At 47.0% G+C, this 20,201-nt stretch overlaps 3 protein-coding genes across 9 annotated transcripts; 1 reads left to right on the forward strand and 2 right to left on the reverse strand.

Moving 5' to 3' along the window:
* Positions 1 to 387: 387 nt before the first annotated feature.
* LOC109734573 (peroxisomal membrane protein PEX14) lies at positions 388 to 3,854 on the reverse strand. 6 transcript variants are annotated; one of them, XM_020293781.4, is made up of 10 exons: positions 3,542 to 3,854; positions 3,248 to 3,453; positions 2,965 to 3,168; positions 2,692 to 2,869; positions 2,379 to 2,549; positions 1,774 to 1,805; positions 1,629 to 1,671; positions 1,488 to 1,555; positions 1,189 to 1,227; positions 388 to 1,087 (listed from the first exon to the last, which is right to left on the reverse strand). In XM_020293781.4, the coding sequence occupies exons 1-10, from the start codon at positions 3,576 to 3,578 to the stop codon at positions 635 to 637; spliced, it is 1,431 nt and encodes a 476-aa protein (XP_020149370.1). In that variant the 5' UTR covers positions 3,579 to 3,854; the 3' UTR covers positions 388 to 634. The 6 variants fall into 6 exon arrangements, with proteins under 6 accessions (XP_020149370.1, XP_020149368.1, XP_020149369.1 ...); XM_020293779.4 differs by having other exon boundaries at positions 1,189 to 1,230; XM_020293780.4 differs by having other exon boundaries at positions 1,189 to 1,230; positions 3,248 to 3,450; positions 3,542 to 3,852.
* A 931-nt stretch (positions 3,855 to 4,785) lies between these two features.
* Positions 4,786 to 8,292, reverse strand: LOC109734572 (E3 ubiquitin-protein ligase SIS3). Its single transcript, XM_020293778.4, has 8 exons — positions 7,948 to 8,292; positions 7,778 to 7,816; positions 7,511 to 7,651; positions 6,669 to 6,807; positions 6,486 to 6,578; positions 5,933 to 5,998; positions 5,559 to 5,675; positions 4,786 to 5,447 (listed from the first exon to the last, which is right to left on the reverse strand). The coding sequence occupies exons 1-8, from the start codon at positions 7,974 to 7,976 to the stop codon at positions 4,935 to 4,937; spliced, it is 1,137 nt and encodes a 378-aa protein (XP_020149367.1). The 5' UTR covers positions 7,977 to 8,292; the 3' UTR covers positions 4,786 to 4,934.
* Positions 8,293 to 10,945: 2,653 nt separating this feature from the next.
* On the forward strand, positions 10,946 to 18,652 carry LOC109734571 (uncharacterized). Of its 2 annotated transcripts, XM_020293777.4 has the most exons (21): positions 10,946 to 11,328; positions 11,418 to 11,480; positions 12,166 to 12,509; positions 12,622 to 12,706; positions 12,789 to 12,866; positions 13,006 to 13,065; positions 13,144 to 13,248; positions 13,722 to 13,832; positions 14,292 to 14,333; positions 14,495 to 14,605; positions 14,678 to 14,865; positions 15,881 to 16,128; positions 16,214 to 16,335; positions 16,452 to 16,494; positions 16,593 to 16,684; positions 16,950 to 16,998; positions 17,206 to 17,276; positions 17,360 to 17,479; positions 17,922 to 18,010; positions 18,100 to 18,145; positions 18,316 to 18,652. In XM_020293777.4, the coding sequence occupies exons 1-21, from the start codon at positions 11,197 to 11,199 to the stop codon at positions 18,361 to 18,363; spliced, it is 2,247 nt and encodes a 748-aa protein (XP_020149366.1). In that variant the 5' UTR covers positions 10,946 to 11,196; the 3' UTR covers positions 18,364 to 18,652. The 2 variants fall into 2 exon arrangements, with proteins under 2 accessions (XP_020149366.1, XP_020149365.1); XM_020293776.4 differs by having other exon boundaries at positions 10,966 to 11,328; positions 17,922 to 18,145.
* The last annotated feature ends 1,549 nt before the right edge of the window (positions 18,653 to 20,201 follow it).

Raw genomic sequence — 20,201 nt, forward strand, 5'->3', positions numbered from 1 at the left:
GCATGATGATGATGATGATGATGATGATGATAAAATGCAGTTGGTTTCGCTGTAAGTACCTTTCATCTGTGGTTGATAGGCCAGAAAGAAACTGCAATCCTGGAGTGAGTTGATCTGGTTGCCATCTTCATTTCAACCTGAGATAGCAAACAGCACAAAGAAAAAAGGAAATCTTTTATGCAGAGTTGCAGGCTGATGATAATAAAACCAAGCAAGCAAAAAAATTGATGTTTGCTGAAACTAACTGACATGAGTGGTCAGGCTGCTGGCTGGCTGGAACTGCATCAGCAGTCACCACATGATTCAAGATCCAACTGAATTTTGGCATCTTGGGTGATGCATGCACAACAGAATACCAAAAGCTCTCGATGATGGATACCAACATCATCAACAAGACAAGAATGCATTATAGCTCACAACCATAACAATCTTTTCTTGTTTTTCAGTGTACAGCAGATAGTGTACATAATCTAAATTCACAATCACATATAGCTAGATTTTAAGTCTGACTTATTCTTTTATTCCATCACTAGCCACAATCCAAACACTCGTCACAAACTTATGACAAACTGCCATATGTACCAGGCTCTGGCTTAGGACTTTTAGATTGTGTGTCGGATGGCGCAACTGTTGTTTAGACGGCTTCCGCCTGCTGCTCTTCGATCTCGCTGCGTCCAGCATCACTCGCGGCACTCCCATTAACCGGCACCTCAACGGCGGCGACGGAAGGCGAGCTCGCGGCGCCGTTCACCTGCACCTCACCAGCAGCCTCGGACGTGTCGCTTGAAGATTGCTTTGTAAGGGACTTCTGTTGACGGATGGCGGCCGCCGCTTCCGGCATGGCGACACCCGGGGGCTGAGGGGGGACCCACTGGCGCTGAGGCGGCGGCCTTTCCACAACACCGCCGCCGTACGCCAGCGGCCTCGGCTCCTCTGCGTGGAAATCAGGGGCCTTCCCGTTCTGGTGGTACGAGGGGGCATAGTTGTCCTGAGCTTGAGGGTACGATCCATCCTCGCTCAAGTAGGCGTTGGATCTATAAGCAAGCTTTTGCTCTGCGTGTTGCAGCATCTCCAATGCCTGCTGCGTCTAGCGATAGAGATAGGACACTGTTAGTCGGTTGTTATTACAAGTAAAAAGAAGCACTCTTGTTTGCAGCAAAGATAGGATTCAGGGTCATCATATCATACCTTGGTCCCAGAAGACCTATTATCCCCTCGCTGTACTGTCTGCTGAAAGTCGGAATGTCATGCAAAGACAGGTCAGACAATATGTAAAAATCGATACATAATTTACTCGAGTCAATTAACTCAAATGTGAAAATTATCCAAAGCTAGAGTGAAGGTTTTGCTACAGCAAATGACATAATCTGCACAATAATGTGCACCATACAACACCAAAATTGTGTGTTCAAGAGTCAATCCAGCACATATTCACTATTTCAGCAAAAGCAAGATGTATTAACTATATAACCTGATTGGTTTCTTACCTCGACATACGATCTTGAATATGATCCAGAGGTAGGTTCAGTAGGTGCTGGCGCGAACGAAGGCCTCCCTGCTCAGCAAACACCCAATGGTAAGTAGCAAGAAAGATGGAAGCAACTCGTAGCTTAGCAAGAGATGCTGACCTGAGCCGAAGTCACTGTTTGGGGCACCATACATATTAGGTTGCTACAAAAAGAGAAAAGCAGTTCAGAAATAGGACAATTATCCAAAGCATGAACATATTATTATTGAAAGTGTTATAACAGGATGAACAAAAGGAGTGCACACCTGAGGAGGTCTCCATGGAGTGTTAACAGGCCCTAAACATTGTGGTCAAACAAACAATAATTTGGTCAGATCCCCATAGTTATCGGCGCCAACAATCATAGTAAAATCTTTCTGATATAGGGCATGCATATGGCTTTATACGACATTTTCACAACATAAGCTGTACACTTTCCGATACAGGGTGGATGGGAGGTTGAACAGCATAGAAAAGACCGTCTAAATGGTGGAGAAAGGTAGAGTCGAAGGTCTTTAGCATGGTTCCCTCTACAATTAGACCAGCTTTGCAGCGTGTTTGATGCAAAGAAAGAACAATGGAGTATGAAACGGTACGGGTGGGTTTATACAGCATCATGAAACGGCACAGATGGATTTATACAGCATTGTGCCGACATAAGGTGGATATCTTCTGATGCAGGTGAAAAAATTAAGCTTGGCATTGGCTAATGGGAAGTGGAACAGCATAACAAAACAAGCCTTCCCTTTAAATGATGGGCAAAGATAGTCTTTAAGGTTTTCAACGTGGTTCCTGCTGTAGCTAGATTAACTTTGCATCCTAAATAAAATGCAACCAAGTGAAATGCTACACAGATTTGTTTGATACTGACCATTCCTCGCGGCAGAGGGGGCATGCTCCTCCAATGGCCGGTAGTGCGAAAACCTGTCCTCCCTTGTAATATTTACGGAGTCCCTGCTATGGCTCAACGACTCGCTCAGCGATTTCAACACCTTTGCTTGGGAATCCAGGGCCTGCGTCAAAGTCACAAGTATCTTCTTTTCTGCCAAAAACGAAGGAGAATGGATATATTACATATGATGAGCCAAAACCATGGAACCAACCTGAATCGAAGATAAAGTTGCATCTGCAGCTAACTGAACTAGTGTGATGAACTAAGAAGAAGCAGTGTTTAGGCAGGATACCTTCGTCCTTTGAAGCGAGCAACTCCTGGTTGGTCTGGGCGATGGCGGAAACGGCCGTCGCGGAGGCCTTGACGGCCTCCCTGGTCTCCTCGTCGATCTTGGCCTTGAGCTCGGTGGCCTCATCGCCCTCAGCGACGACCCTGCGGATCCATGACTTGAGCCTAGGAAGGAGCAGCTTCTGCGCAACAGATAGGTAACCTGGTTGTTAATGGCTGAGAAAAAAAAATGTCTGAAACCTGCAGAGAAGAGAGGAGGAGAGGTGTGCTATTGAACCTTGACAAAGACGGCGGCGCTGGCTCCGAAGCCGAGCAGCAGCCCGGCGGCGACGAAGGCGCGGTACCAGGTGAGCCTGGGCTGCGGCGCGGCGACGACGATAGGCCCCGCCGCTGGCTGCGCGTACGCTTGCGGAGGCGCGGCTGCGGCGGGGGCCTGGGTCTGGGTCTGGGTGGGAGGGGACGCGGTGGTGGGCGGCGGATCCTGCAGCAGAGCAGAGCAGTTTAGCTAGAGCAAGTAGTAGTAGATAGGAGGTTGGATGAGGAAGAAGAGAGGCTTGTACGGGGACTCGTCGGAAGGCCTCGTCGATCTCGTCGGCGGTGAGGCCCTTGTTCTGGAGGAAGGAGCGGCGGTAGACGACGGCGGAGCCCCTGACCTTGGGGTGGGAGAGGAACTTGACGGCGTTCTGCACGTACTCCTCCCTCACCGGCTGCGGCGGCGCCTCGAAAGCCAGCTGCTGCTTCTCGCCGCCGCCGCCGTCTCCTGCTGCTGGTTCCGGACAGAATTAATTGGCAGCAATCGAATAATTGGGGAATCGAGGGGGGCAGGGAGAGAGAGAAAGAAGCAGACGACAGACCTTGCGGCGGCGGCGGCGACGGCGGATTGGAGTCCATCCCCTGCCCCGGTGAGATGAGATGAGAGCTTGAGATCTGTGTGGGCGTCAACCCACCCCAGCAAGGCGGTCAAGAAGAGATCTTTTTTCTTTTTCGATTGATGATGATGAGTTGAGGAGGCGATGCACACGGCGCCGCCTCCCTTCTACTTCTACAGCAGCAGTTTGAGAGGCAGTTGAGTTGGGTTGGGTTGCATTATCCTCTTCTACTCTCTCCTCTCCCTCTCCTCTCCCTTCTTTCTTTGCCTTCCACCCAAATTTTCAAATCTTTTTGTGTGTTCCTTTTTTTCTTTTGCGAAACTACTTCTTCTTCTTCTTCTCAGAGTCAGAGCCGCTTTCAATGCAAATGCCATGACCGAGAAGCCTATTCCGGCACAAACAGATCCGACTGACACGATCGGACGGGTCACCAGAGCCGCTTCAATGCGAAAGCGACAATCGAGGAGCCTACTCCGGCCACCGCGCCCTCATTGAAGTGGCGCTGGTTCGCCTGGCCAGCTATTTAAGCAGGTCGGCCTAGCCAGCAAACCTCATCTCCACTCCGCGCGCCGCCACCTCTCCTCTCCCATCCTCTACATGCCACAGAGATGGACAAGTCAGGGTTGCCCTACGGCTCCGGTGGTTCTTAGCATTGGCAGGTGAATCCCCGGGGTCATCAGATCATGACACCCCCGCCGACAGTCTTCGGGCCCGTTAGCACCTTCCACTTCGTCGGCGCCCACAATTAAGGAAGGGGTGGTGGTCTCCGAAGCAGGTTGGATGGCCGCCCCCCATCCAAGGAGATGGATAGGGGGCGGCGTTGGAGTTGCCCCTATTTTCTCCTTTTTATTCATGACACACCTCTAAAATGAATAAAACTCCTTGAAACACATATTTCCCATCCATCAAAAACAAATCAACAAGCAGCAGCAGCAGCCACCGCCTATCCTACGCTTACTTCAGCAGGGAAAATTTCTAGTGTTACCGAGGCTCAAGTGCTACCGTGATACTGGCTTCTAGGCCGTCGGATTCTCATATCGGACGGCTCCCATTTGTAAAAAGGCCTCCCGGGAGTCCAAAAATTGTACGTAGGTCCAATAGATCCCATATGTCGTCCGATCTGAGAATAGATCAGACGACACATCACTTGAGCCTCGGTAGCACAAGATACTCTCCCTACTTCCAACACACAACCTAGTACAAAGAGAATGCAGGAGCCTACACATACATACATATAACCTCTCCATTTACTTACTATAGCAACAAATCTTTCAACGAGTCTACCTGTCTTTGTAACAACCATACATACATACATACATACATATGTAATCTACACGCCAAAACCACACACATGTTTTCCACCCCCTCTCTTTCTCTCTCAGCGATCCCGCAGCTCATGCCCATCATCAACCACCACCACCACGCCGCCCGCCACCTCAGCCCCATCAGCCGCCACCGCTCGCCCGCCCTCAGCGTCATCACCGCCGTCGTGATGCCCCACCACGGGCCGGAGCAGCAGGCCCTGCAGCCGCACCAGGTAGCTCTGCCCCGGCGCTGGCTGCGGCCCCACGTACCGGCTGGCCGTCGCTGCCACCTCGCTGCTGCCCGAGGGGCGGTCCTGCTGCAGCATCTCGCTGCTGGAGCGGATGCCGTTGAGCGCGCTCAGGTCCAGGTTGGGGAACACGGAGCAGCGGCAGCGCGGGCACTTGACGTTCAGCCGCAGCCACTGGTCGATGCACTCCACGTGGAAGTTGTGCGCGCACGGGAGGCCACGCACCTCGTTGCCCACCTTGAACTCCTCCAGGCAGATCGGGCACTCGCTGCAGTCCGTCGGCACCGCCTTCAGCATGAACTTGGGGAGCTCCTGGATCAGAGCCTCCACAGCTTCTCTCTGAATGAAGCACCACAACAAAAATAGCACATTTAGCACAGTGGAAGCATTCTTTCTTCTTCTCATCCATCTGGTGAATTACCCTTCCTCTCAGTAAGCTAAGCAACTCACCTGGGCTGCTGTGAGATAAAGGCCAGGATGGTATGCCGTGTCCTGGCCCATTCCTCTCAGTTCCAAGCCGACCGCCTCAAATGCCCAGTCAGGCACACGGATCATGTCAACCAAAACCTGCACAGATAGATTAACATCACATTCAGGCACATATCCTACCACCAGAAACAAACATAGCTCTCTACTGGAGATTTAATTTGACATGGCATAATTGGGCGGCTCAAACAAAATACATAATCCTGGCTGATTGGGACATACTGAATTGAACAGAAGAGTGCGGAGAAAGGTGATACTTTCAACCGGCTAATGTTGAGATATCACTTCCTAGTCGCAAATGGACAAATGTCAGCACTGCAAACAGACAGAAATATTACCCCATATTCAGAGACTGGAATTCCCTGTTGAGCCCTCAGTTGGAGTGCATGCCTTCGGTTTAGCCACTGCCACAAAAATAAAAACATGGAAAATGTGAAATTCCTCTGATAATCATAGCAGAAAGTTTAGCCCAGCTCAATCATGGACACTGGTGTCTACACGTCAGTTTGTCTTGTGCAAATACAAAGAACACTAGACAGATTCATCATGTTTTTAGTAACTGGATATGATACTAACTGATGCAAATCAAATGTGAACACTCCAATGTCGAATTGGCAACTCGCTACACGCATGAAACACAAGTTTAATACCTTCAATTCTAATGGCAACAGACATGAATGTGGCTGCGGCCAAGTAAGAGACGAGCAGGCTAAAGTAACTAAAATATTCTGTGAAGAGCATATGCTATTTCAGTAGATTTTGATTGACATGAACCTTCCTAAAGCAAAATATTGACATCCTTTGTAAAATAATCATGTATAAGCAGCACTTCAATAATATTTTGACCGCGTGCAAGCTTTGATTTTGTATGGACAAATTATGCAGCAGTACCTTTCCAACAGCCACGCATGCAATACAGGCGAGCCCACAGTAGCTGAAAAGCAGCCATATCAGGAAGCCCCATTTTTGTCCTTCCTCCGGCAACTGTACACGGAGTGAATGTGCAGTGAGTAGCAATTCTCCATGTATTGTACGGTGATGGTAATATTTGCATCCACAGTTAAAAGAACTTACACAGCTCCTTGCACTGTTAAACCACAATGTTCCTATCACAGTCCAAACCCACAGGAAGGGGTACAGAAGAAGAACAAGGACTGACAGAACAACTATCCTCCCGCAGAAACGAGTATATCTCTGTTGCCATCCAAGATCCCTGCAATTTGTTACAGAAAAACGTCATTGATGTAAGTTAATCAACACGCCGACATAAGACCCCAGTACCATCTGCTGTTGTAGAAAATTGTTTGTCTTAAAGACTGCCAATGCGTCAAAAGAAACGACTATGTCCTGTTTTGCTGCATATTGTTATTGTTGTCATAGAATTCTACCGCACAGCCTAACTCTAATTACAGAACCATAAACTCCCACAGCCCACAGCTAACTCTTATTTACTTCAGAAATATATGAAGACACAGTTGTGTTTGAATCAAAAATTAAGGTATCCCCGAAACCAGATTATGCAAAACACTGGTGTTGCGCTATGGTGTTTGAAAATAATGTGTAAAACGCTCAGAAAAAATGATGCCGCCATAAATTGTTACTGCGTCCCTTACTCTAGTTGTTAGTACATGAATCTTAGCCTAAGTACCTAGCTCACGTCACATGGTATGAACTCACAAATCCACAAGAATGCCTATGTGTAATTATGTCCTGTTTTAATTCATATACATTGTTACTACTATCACAGAATTCTACCGCACAGTGTAACTGTAATTATGAAACCATAACACTCTCACAGCAAACTCTGATTATCTTCAAAAATGTTTAAAGCCCAACTCTAAGTATGGGCATGTGAAAGAGAATGGTGGTGGTACATGAAGGAAAAGGGGAAGAATGATGTGGTGGTAGTGACTTACAGCCCCATCCCTGCGGCGAGTCCGTTGTCGAGGAACATGAGGAGGCGGAAGACGAAGACGGTGGTGTAGTCGACGACGATCCATATGTGGAGCGGGTGGGCGCAGAGGCGGTACCTCCTCCAGTTGATGGACACGATGATTCTGTATTTATATGAGACCAAAGCAAGCAAGCAAACACTTAGGCAGGCAGGCATACATACATAGATACAGACATATATACAGATTGCTGAAGAAGCAAATGGAATGGAATCAATCACAGAGACGTACACGCTGGTGGCGAGCATGGAGAGGAAGAAGCCGTCGTACCTGCAGCAAGTAGATTCATATACATACATTTTCATCAGTCAGTAATAAGAAAAAAAGAAAGAAACGGTGGGGATCGAAAGGGAGTGGGTAGAGGAACCCAGCGAGGGAGGGAGGGGGGAGGGGCGGCGCACCACTTGAAATCGACGCCCCGCATCGCCATTCCGTTTGGTCAGATCTGAGGCTGGCGGTGGTCGGAGCGCCCGCATCCGTCGCCTCCGCTCCGCTCCGCGTCGAGGGTTTGGGGCTCCGGCGGTGGGTGGGGTGGGGTGGATGGATGCGGGGGACAAACGGGAGCGGCCAAACGGAACGGAACGGAACGGAACGGAATCGATGGTTGTGGAGACAGTGACGGACAGTAACCGCACGGCGGAGAGAGAGGAGGAAGATGAAGTCACCACGCTCGGGCTCGGCTACTCCTACCTACCCTTTGGCCCGGCAGCCACGCCTCCTCTCCCCTCTGCCACGTGGGGCAGTCCGGCATGGGGCCCGGCCGTCTGTGGCATCTGGATAGGTCAAGTGTCCGTGCGAGCTCCCGTGATTGATGATGTTACGGTACGCTACGCTAGGCAACAGTCACTGGTGGGGTGGGGCTCCTATGGACGATCCTCGGTGCCGTTGGAGTATATGTAGTTCAGGTTGACGATCCTCTCCTGCTCCCGCATAAGCATTGGAGTATATGTGATGACAGCTGGTCAATCGCCAAGACGAACAACTCTCATGCATGAATCACACCCCGACAGTCGAGACCCACCTGGTCGAAGCGCCTCCTTATCCTCCCATGCATGAATCGCACGCAAAGAAGTGCCTCCTTATCCTCCCCGACAGTCGGGACCCACCTGGTCGAAGCGTACGTAGCGTTGTCATTCTGGTCACGAACGTGTATGTACATACTGGTCGATCGGTCTATCTGCAGGCTACAGCGATGAACCGTGGCTGAGTAAGGAAGGGCACGTGTCGTAGTAGAGGCGCGGACATAGCATGTACGCGTACGTACAACCAGGGTGCAAGAAAGTAAATACAGCCACATGCATACATACGGGCGGGGTCTCAAACGCCTACTCGCGCATACGTACGGCCAGGGCTCGTGTACATGGAGACGCAGCGACGACGTCCTGTTCAACGGCAGCCAACCGGCTGTGTCAGAACGGAGAAACTGCGTCGTGTTCATCGGGAGGCAACAGGCTTGGACGGAATAGCCGAAACGAGGCCTGGCGTACCGCAGAACGAAGGAAACGACCTTGTGTTCGACCGCCTACGGTCGGAACGGGATCCTGTTCACTGGGAGGGGTCTGGCGTACCGCCAAACGGAGGAAACGGACTTGTGTTCGAGTGCCTGCAGTCGAAACAGGGTCCTGTTGATCGGGAGGGGTGTGGTGTACCGCAAAACGGAGGAAACGGACTTCTCTTCGACCTCCTACGGTCGAAACGGGGTCGTGTTCATCAGGAGGGGTGTGGCGTACCACAAAACGGGACTCACGGGCTACTGTTCATCCACCGTCTACTGCCTCGCTCCGGCCTTCACGGGCTACTGTTCATCCACCGTCGACCTCCTCCAGCCTCCACCTGTGATTGTTCATCCACGGCGTCTTCCTCCTGCCTCAACCAGCTACGGTTCATCCACGGGCTCCTTTCCATCCAGCCTCCACCGCTCCTCCACCGGCAACCAGCCCTCTCCACGGGGTCATGTTCAACCACCCCTCCACGGGCTACTGTTCATCCAGCCCTCCATGGGATCCTGTTCATCCAACCCTCCGTGGGGTCCTGTTAATCCATCCCCAACCGGCTCGATCGATCGGGGTCCTGTTCATCCAGCGGCAACGGCCTCTACTACCACGGGGTCCTGTTCATCCAACCCCCACCGGGAACTGTTCATCCAACCCCCCAACAATGCTCACTGTTCATCAAGAGGCAGCAAGTTCGATCGGCTTCAGTTAGCAGCAGTAGCGAAGGAGTCGCTCAATCGGGTTCAGTTAACAGCCAGATCGATCGATCGTTCGGGTTTAGTAACGCGTAGCCTGCAGTGCAATCGCTCGGGTTCAGTAGGCGAACGCCTCGTTCGGGTTCAGTTAGAGCCCAATGCCTCGCACCCACGCGCGTACATGTATGAGAGAAACGCGCATCGCTCAGCCCCGACCACCCACCGTAACCGGGAACTCCCCGATATTTTCCTCGCCCTCGCTTCTACCACGGTTTTTTCCGTCATGGACGGCCCAAAGAATGTCATGCAGCTGCGTCATGGACGGCCCAGGATGACAAGCCCATTTTCTATCATGATTTTTTGTCATAGAAGTAGGAGCTCACCACATCTATGATGATACCGGGTTTTATCACAATTATCGTCATAGAAGTGTCATAAGCATGACAGAAAAAATTTTGTTCGGCCCAAAATGTCATGGATGTGTCTTTTTTTTGTAGTGCAAGCCCTAACAAATTGACTCGATTACATGGCAAATCTCGTCCAACTCCATCACCGTCCAGCAAGCCTATGAAGGAATTACTCACTCCTGGTGATGAGCATCGGGAATTGTTCATGGAGAAGGGTTGATGATGACGACGACGATGAATTCCACCCTCCGGTGCCCCGGACGGACTCCAGATCAGCCGTCCCGATGAAGAACAGGAGGTGACAACGGCTCTGTATCGTAAAACGAATGATTCATTCTCTCTGATTTTTTTTCTCCATGAGACGGTACTTATGGAGTTGGAGTTAGGGTTGTTGGAGGCACGCCCCCTGAGCTTGTGGCTTCTGGGTGCCCCCTCCAGTAGTTCTCTTCGCCAATATTTTTATATATTCTGGAAATAATCTCCATAAATTTCCATCCCAATCTGAGAATTTTTATTTCTGCAAAAAATAACAACATGGTAATGATATATCCACACCCCTGCATGTTCTCACCGCTCGGTCTGCGTCGGTTTTTCCCGTGCAGCCACCACCGGAGATGGGTGCAGGTAACCAAATACGGCCTGTGTCGGTCTTGCACAGGAGAATTTTAATTGCATAACAATAACAAGGAAGATGATTGTAATAGTAAGTTATGTAGTAAATGATTTGAAAACAAGCTCTTTGTTGGACCCCTGTTGTCACATCATCAAATTAATAACGGGAAGAAGAAGAGAAAAGTATGCGCTGCTGCGCGTGAGGCCGAGGCAGAGGCATCGCATCGCAGTATCATTCTCCTCTCTCACTCGCATCACCACCACCACCTGTGGAGTGGAGTGGAGAGAGCGAGAGAGCGAATCCATCCCCTCTCCTCTCCTCTCGTCTCCACCTGACCTGACCTGACCTGCGCAGCCAGGCAGCAGCGGCCAGTGGAGGACCGCCCGCCCGCCTAGGGTTTCTTTCGCCTCCCACGCCGCGCCCCCATCTCGACCGCATCGCCATGGCCGACGCGGACGAGCTGTCCCGGAGGCTGGCCGCCGCGGACCAGGACTCCGACGACGCCGCCGGCACCAGCAACCTCTTCCAGGTGATGCGCGCCGTCGAGGACGCCGAGGCCACCATCCGACACCAGGTCAGGACTCTTTACGAATCATGGATGGATGAATCCTGTTCCTGCGCGGCGATGCTAATGACAACACCAACCAACTCAACTGAACGCAGCTGGAGGAGAACAGCCGGCTCAAGGAGGAGCTGATGCGCAAGACCCGGGAGCTGGACAGAATCGTAAGCCCCTCCATCGCTCACCCATTGTCTCTGTCTTGCCCACGCCACCGCCACCTGCCCTTGTTAATTCCACTGCCAGATCTACCGAAAATTGCTCTCACCACTGCACTGCACATTTCTTTTCTCTGTATGTAACTATGTATATATATGTATGTATGTATAATAATGTCTTTCAGTTCTTTGATACATCGCCTCACTCTGTATTGCCACCATGTCAGTCAGTTAACACTGCCCATATCATGGTTTTCCTCCTTTTGTGCGCATCGTAATCAGGAGATAAAAGATGTTGTCCATATCAGGCAACTGTCTGTGCCTACCTGCCTATTACTACTACATTTTCTTCCCACCATCTTCACATGGAAATACTCCTAGCACTAGTAGTAATGTTACTTCCATCTGCTGCCAGGGCTACAGAAATAGTAGTAATGTTTTATAATGTCTTGCACCTGTTTGATACATCCATCGCTTGCAAGCCTCACTCACTGCTGCCACCCTGTCAGTCATTTAACGCTGCTCATCCTCATATCATGCTTTTCCTCCCTTTTTTTGCAAACCCAATCCAAACTAGAATAGACATTATTAAGTTACCACATCCGTGCTGAGAAACCGAGTCGACATGTTACTATATCTTCTTCTCATCTTCAGATATAGAAATACTAGTAATGTTACTTTTATCTGCTACCAGAGGTCAGAGGCCACAAACCAAACCTCTTCAGGTGGTCTTCTGGATCAGGACCGGGCTGTCGAGCCCTACAGAGACTCGGTGGGGAATAAGACGGCAGAGGACCAAAGATTGCTCGGCACCTCTTCTTCGCCGCCGAGCTCTCAGGGCACTCTGCCTGGTCACCAGAATGGGGCTGCCGAACGTGGGGAGCAGACGTTGCACGATGCCGTGATGAAACAACAGTATCTGGACAGCGACCAGCCCGGTCGAGTGTCCAGAAAGCCATCGGGGGAGCACATCGCTGCCGAGGCTGGCGTGCGGTCTCACTTCTCTACCCCGTCGTCTCGGTCCCTCTCACCCACTAGGTACCTCCATCGCATGTTAACCAGTGCGGCTTAGTTTATTTTTTCTTCCCATCACTCTATGCATCTCTTGCCTCAAGGATTGTGTGATACAGAAAAGAGCATTTCATTCCAGGAACCGCAAGGAAGGAGAGTATGATTCTAGGCTCACTTTAGCTGGGCAAGGCATGGAGATGAGCTCAAACGTCATCTGGAAGCAGGTATGTATTGTTCACTTGCTCTGTACTGGCGTGGCGCGCATATGGGATCTCATGTTCCTGATAAAGATATTTACCCGCACAGGATCTTCTTGTTAAGGTTAAAGAACATGAAGAAGAGATTGCACATTTAAGAAGACATCTTGCTGACTACTCAGTGAAGGTATCATGCATGCTGCATAAAAAATATTATATTACCTTTTTTTTTACCCCTTTCCACGTCCTCTGGTTTCGCTTTTCGGCATGCATCCGCAAAATCTAACTGGACCGTCTTTGGTCTGGCGTCTTGTGTTTCTTGGTAGGAAGCCAAAATACTTAATGAGAAACATGTTCTGGAAAAGCGCATTGCATATATGCGAATGGTAAGTATCTTCCATCTTATCAGGTTAGAATACCATCTTGGAATACACCAGCCTAATTCTATAACACATTGTTTTCAGGCATTTGATCAGCAGCAACAAGATTTGGTTGATGCTGCATCAAAAGCTTTATCCTATAGGCAAGACATCATCGAAGAGAACATCCGTCTGACATACGCATTGCAGGTAACTTTCTTCACTGTTATACTTTCTGTTAAAATTTGGAGAGGCAGTTAATATTTTCAATACTGAACTGATGTGCTTGATTCAGCCTTACTGTACCTAGAACCATTTGGAGGCATTTGTTTCTAATATAGCTAGTTTTCTTGTGTAAAATGAAGCATTTATAAAACTGAACTTCATCTCTGCTCCACAAAGCTCCAAACAAGTGTAGGTGACTTTTATGACCTTTGTGTATACACAAAGTAATACTGGAACCTATGTGGCCAGGACTTAGTCTAGTAAATTATTATAAAACTGGTCAGTTATACCGGAACCGCCCAGAGAATAGGATAACTGAAGTCTCTTACTCTATTAGCCATTTCTATTAGAAGCTTATTTTATATGGTGTTACGACTTATGAGTCCCCTTATCTTCTTGAATTGTTCTTTGTATAGTTTGGTGATGTAATGCTGACATGTACCTTTTGTAATCCACAGGCAGCACATCAAGAGAGATCAACTTTCGTATCTTCTTTGTTGCCTATTCTGTCAGAATATAATCTGCAGCCTTCTGTTCATGATGCTCAATCAATTGTTGGCAATCTCAAGGTATGTACCCCTTTTCAGTTTCCACACGCGTGCTTACATTGTACTTCTTTTGGACTTGATTAAACTCCAAGTTTCACCAAATAAGCTTGTACAGCGTGGAGCCGTGGATCAGGAAGTTTTTTATGAAATTTTAGGTGTACTAGGAGAGAGCTAACTGTCTTCTCAATAGGAATTCTATTTGAGGTGATGTGGACTATACAGATTATCTAACAGACAATAAACACCTTTGTGTGCATGTGTCCACGAGAGTAAATGTAGAATGGTCAGGCAGGGGAGGAATTTAATTCGCTGGCCTTATATATCATTCTACACGAGATTTTTTTTCCCTGGCCCATTAAACTGGTCCAGTATAAGCTAACTTCACTTCACATTTTCTTTTGTTTATTGTCATTATAGTATTGTTTCTGTATTTTTTTTTGTATTACATAACTTTCTATTGATACTGATTTGTTTTTGTAGGTTTTGTTTATGCATTTGCAAGAGAAACTCATTATTTCTGAGGTAAGTCACAATGAGCTTTGGTTGGAGTTTGCTCTTGTGAACAGTAGCTAATATGGACCTATGTCCTGGCCAGTAGTGGGCGTATTATGCTTCAGAGCATAGTGACTATTTTCCCTCACAGAACTTTGAAGTTGCCTTGTGTGCAAACTTGGATGGTGCAGGAGAAACTGAAGGAATCACAGTACCAGATTACTCCTTGGCGTGCCGAATCTTCAAATAATACAAGTGGTCCTGCGCAGTCACCTCCTCCTGGAAATGCATTGGTGGCTTCTGTACGACTCCACACTGCTTTGTCCTTTACTCTTTGGATGCATGGATATTCTTCTAACTTCCCACGTTTCCAGAACCAACCCAGCCTTGACATTGTGCCCCAGCAAGCATATTCTCATGTACAATCTCCAATTTCTTCTCCCGTCCGAGCTAGACGGGATTGGGATTTACTGGCAAATGACAACCGACAGGTCGTCCCAGCTGAGGCTGCTGCGACAAATACAGAGCATGGCAATGCTGGAAGGGCCTCTCCTCCAAACAGGTTATTACTGTTCTATTAAGAGCTCAGCATGACAACTTCTTTAGTTTCTTGTAACCTTTTTTGTCTGTATCGTCTGTAATTCATGCTCTCTCTTTTGCTTATCTATCATATATCTTTTATGATTACCTTTTGTTAGTTTGTATTTTTCAACACCTTGTCTGTATCGTCTGTAATTCATGCTCTCTTTTTTGCTTATCTATCATATATCTTTTATGATTACCTTTTGTTAGTTTGTATTTTTCAACACCTTGCCTGTATCGTCTGTAATTCATGCTCTCTTTTTTGCTTATCTATCATATATCTTTTATGATTACCTTTTGTTAGTTTGTATTTTTCAACACCTTGTCTGTATCGTCTGTAATTCATGCTCTCTTTTATCATATATCTTTTATGATTACCTTTTGTTAGTTTGTATTTTTCAACACCTTGTCTGTATCGTCTGTAATTCATGCTCTCTTTTTTGCTTATCTATCATATATCTTTTATGATTACCTTTTGTTAGTTTGTATTTTTCAACACCTTGCCTGTATCGTCTGTAATTCATGCTCTCTTTTTTGCTTATCTATCATATATCTTTTATGATTACCTTTTGTTAGTTTGTATTTTTCAACACTTCACCCCCCCCCCCCCCCCCCCCCGCCCCGAGAATCAGCGTTGTTGGTAAACATGATCCCTGTGTGAAACCACACATTTTTAAGCTCCAAACTGCAGATATTAAGCCTAGTATCTAGGAATCATGTATACCTGAAATTAAATATGTTTCTTTCTTAAGCCCACCCATTTGCAAATAATGGAGAACTTAATGTCCTTGAAAGTTGAAACACCTGTTTGAGCATGGCCCCACAATGCACCAAGTTAAAGCGTGTCATTCTTTTCAATTTCCGGTGGCTTGTTATACAGTTTAACTTGTCTATGTGAACTTTTAGCAAAATGATTTTGTTAGTAAAACAACTTCAGTTGTACAGATATAGAAAGTTGGTTGTCTTACTGGGTCTGTCTTCTCTTGTTTATGCAGCAACCAAATTACCAAGGATGCTTCAACGCAAGGAACTGAGCGTGATTCTCGTGCTGTACGATTTAACCTTGAATCCGAGGATCAAAACCCATCATTCACGGACCTTGTTAGGAGTGATGTATCAGAAAATCTCGAGGGAGCCGAAACCCAAGCTTCACCTAGCTCGGCATCTGGCCCCGATGATGGAAACTTGCCTTACCCTTATCTTCCTACTGTCCTCGAGGAGCCCAGTACTTCTTTCTCTGAAGGTGCTGGATAATTTTGATTTATGCAATTTCATTCTCCTTATTTCTTCAGTTCTGATGGTAAACATTAATTTTCATGAATATGCAGTTGCAGAGGATGACCCACTGCCAGCCATAGATGGGCTAAGAATCACAGGTGAAGCTTTTCCTGGAAAAGAACTTCAAGCAAGTGGGTATTCCATCAACGGGACCACAAGTTGTAATTTTGAGGTGCGGTTTATGGTTGTGGTTCAACATGCTGTGATATTCTACCAAATTCCTGTCTTTTTGAGCTTGTTGTTAGTTCACTACAATTTAAATGTTTGCAAAAAATCTTGTGCATGCAGTGGGTACGCCATTTAGAAGATGGATCGGTAAATTACATAGAAGGTATTATGTTTTCACCTGCTGCAAAGAAGCTTTTGTTGTATTTTATTTTGGTGTACTATGCACAAAAGGGATACAAATATTACCGTTGCCTGGTGTAGGTGCAAAGCAGCCCACGTATTTAGTTACTGCTGATGATGTGGACTCTTTACTAGCCATAGAGGTCCAGCCTCTAGATGACCGGAAAAGAAAGGTAAATCCTCTCATCTGATCATTCATAGGTGGAATTTTGTGTTCTTTTGCACATTTGAAACAATAGCTTGGTCTGATTTTGTTCACAGAGAAGATTCTATAGGTTGAAAAGCGTATACTATATATATCCATTAATAAATTAGTAAGGCGCCCAGACATAGTTCTTTGTTTGGAAATTATGACAGTGTTGACCATCCTAGCTTTCAGTAGGACACTATTATAACTATATATATCTGAAGCATTTCTTCTTATTTTTTGTTTTGTAGGGGGAGATCGTGAAGGTTTACGCTAATGAGCAGAGAAAAATTACTTGTGGTGAGTTTGCTGAGAAAATATTTGTATCTTTGGTAGATAGCGTAAACTTTTGCATGCCTGTCGTGATCTAATTGGTGAATTATCTGAGCTTAGTGCCCCCCTGAGAATTCCTAAAATAATGATAGTTCTGTGTTGGTTGTTCTTAAGCACAAAAACAGAAAATATTACAAGAACCATATTGCTGAGGACGAATCGTTATCTGTGCAGATCCTGAAATGAAGGAGCTCATCAAGAAAATTCTTTCTGCTGGACATGTGTCCTATGAAGTTCTACTACCTGTATGCCCCCTTTCTTGCTCAAATCATTCTTGCTGCACCTAATTCTTCATGTCATATGACCAATTGAAATTTTAATTCTGCAGGTTAGATTTATAGATATGTGGGAACCTGCGGTATTGGCAATAAAGAGGGAAGGCTACAGCATCAAGTGTAATGGACAGCGTGGCGTTGTTATCACAGAGAAATTCCAGCAAGCTACGGCGGTATGGCTCTAGAAAATCATTTCCCTTGAAATTACTCTGTTCTAGCTTCTGAGTATACTCTGCCCACTGACAAGAAAGCATGATGTTTTTTTCTGTGATAAAATCTTTTAAGATATCAGTACCAGAATCTTTATAAATAACCAAGTATTTTTGCATTGCCTTAGTGGAATTGGAATTATCATACTTTTCACAGAAAGTACTTTGGTAGTGGTGTGATTTTATACATTTAGTAGGTTTCCCGAAATTTAATGAAAGAGACCGGTCAAATTTGGCAGTGGTGTGATTTTATACATTTAGTAGGTTTCCTGAAATTTAATGAAAGAGACTGGTCAAATTTGGCAGTGGTGTGATTTTATACATCTCTAATGATAATAATTAATTTTCGACTGCGCTGCCTTTTCAGTATGCAGATTTGATAACTAATCTTGTACTACATTTACAGATCAATATCCCGTATGGACACCCTACAGAGTTTTCGATCCAGTCTGCCGATGGTGCCGAATACAACCTCAAGCCTGGAGAAAACTCCCCGTGTGTTTTGAGTTTGAAACCAAGTCACCGCTATCTTATATCTTACATTTGTGTTGATGTTCAACTGATGAGAGAGATACACCCTGCAGGTCACGGGATAGCATCGTGCTGATACTACGGCTCTTCAGAATGAAGGTGCGGGCATTTTTGTTTTGTCTCTTGGACGCGCTTTGGTTTGTGTTTGATACACGAGTCGGGGCGCACTTGAAGTTAAAGCTGGCATGTGCTTGTGTGTGTGTGTGTGTGTGTGTGTGGCATGTGATGGAACTGAAATGAAGATGTTGACGCGTTCTGTTCGTGTGCAGGCCATCGAGAAGAGTAAAGGAAGAAAGAAGGGCATCTTCTTCAAGTAGGGTAGGGGGGAGTCGAGTAGATGGCTCGTGTTGCTTTATTTCCTCCATTGTAGCTATTCATTCATTTGGATGCGGTGTTGCTTTATTTCCTCCATTGTAGCTATTCATTCATTTGGATGCGGTCGTAGCGCGATTATTATTATTCTTGGTTGTAGAAAGAAAGAGAATGAAGGAGGATTAGGTATGTAGTAGCACTAGTAGGTGGCTAACTAGCTATATAGTATCTGGGTTCTCATTCCTGTGAATGATGTATTATATTTATGTTGTTGCAGTTTATATGTATTGTATCTATCTATCTATCTATCTATCTATCTATCATCTGCCAGTTTGCCTTTCTGTGTAAAGGAAGGAACAAATATAGGTATGGATGAATTTTGTCTTTTCTTTGGCAGATCTTTAACGGATGGCTACCGAATTTTGTTAGCAACCTATAAACTGTGTACGGCCAGCAGTTGCCAGCAGTTTCCCGTTATATATACTGCCGCCGCTCATCCCACCCGTATCCTCGTCTGCGCATTCTCTCTCGCTCGCCTTCTCAATTTCTCTCCCTCTATCTTTGCATCATCGCCAATGGCGCCGTCGGTGAGCCAACACGCCGAGGAGAAGGTGCCGCTCCGCAACGACGACCTGGCCCCAAGCAGTGACGAGGAGGACCCCTACGCGCCACCGGACTTGGTCGCGTCTGATCCCCCCACCGAGGAGTGGTTTTGGAGTCAATTCGACCTCGCTCTGTGGAAGACGTTGCCGCCAGCTGAAAAAGCCAGGCGTGTGGCGATCATGAAGACGGACGAGAAGAAGCGCGAGGAGGAAGAGGCGGCTAAGGCCGCCCGGAAGGTGGAGGAGTTGGAGCTCTGGCGGGAGGCGCGTTGGCACGCGCAGGAGGTCGATGAAGACGGCCGCTTCAACGCCAAGAGGGCCAGAGGCGCTTTGCGCCTCCTCGTTACATGGAGGTGGGCGGATCGCATCGAGAAGGCCACCGATGAAGAGCTCACCTACGCGTCGTCTACAATGGCCAGGGCGGAGGCCTACGCCCGCCGGGAAGCTGCCGACGCGCATGTTGCGGAGTGCGAGGCGGAGGAGGAGGCTATCTCCCTCCGCGCTGGGAAGCCGGTGCGCACTAGGGAGCCCGTGGCCAGACGCAAGGAAAGGGCCCTCAAGAGGGACTATTGATTTTCAGTTAATTTATTACTTGTCTTTAAATTTAATATATTTATAGTACAACAATTATCATCACACACATATGTGTGATGATATATATTATGTAATGAACCGGATTGTGGAGCATTATTGATGAATTTCTATCTTTTTTAGTAAAACTACCTATTCTGAGAATATATTTTTACGCTGATGTCAATCACGCGCGTTTTCGAAGAGTTAACTATTTGTGATTTGGGCTAAAAAACACATGAGGTGGCGTGATCTGTACAGACGTTCTCTGCAAAATACTCCATCCGTCCCATAATATAAGAGCGTGTTTCAAGCTAAAACAATTTGAAAAACGTTCTTATATTGTGGGACGGAGGGAGTAGTTGTTTGTGAAACTTCAAACATCACACACAATTGCTTTCTAATAATTGTGTGATTGTATTGCATGCGGAGTAACTGCTGAAGTTCTATGTGACGTGTTGTTATCATCACACACAATTCCATAACTCGACTCCAACCAGGTTTAGCCCACGACCTCTCAAAACTGACTGTGTGCAATGGTTTAAGTCATTGCATGCGTTTTATTTTGAAGAACTGTATGCACGCTAACGCACACATAGTAACAATGGGTGTCTCTCAGCCGAGAACAATCTAAAGATTTGGCCTTGGAACATGCTCTCACAGGAGGATAA

Source organism: Aegilops tauschii, chromosome 1 (genome assembly GCF_002575655.3).
Source record: "Aegilops tauschii subsp. strangulata cultivar AL8/78 chromosome 1, Aet v6.0, whole genome shotgun sequence".
In the NCBI taxonomy this organism is placed as follows: Eukaryota; Viridiplantae; Streptophyta; class Magnoliopsida; order Poales; family Poaceae; genus Aegilops; species Aegilops tauschii.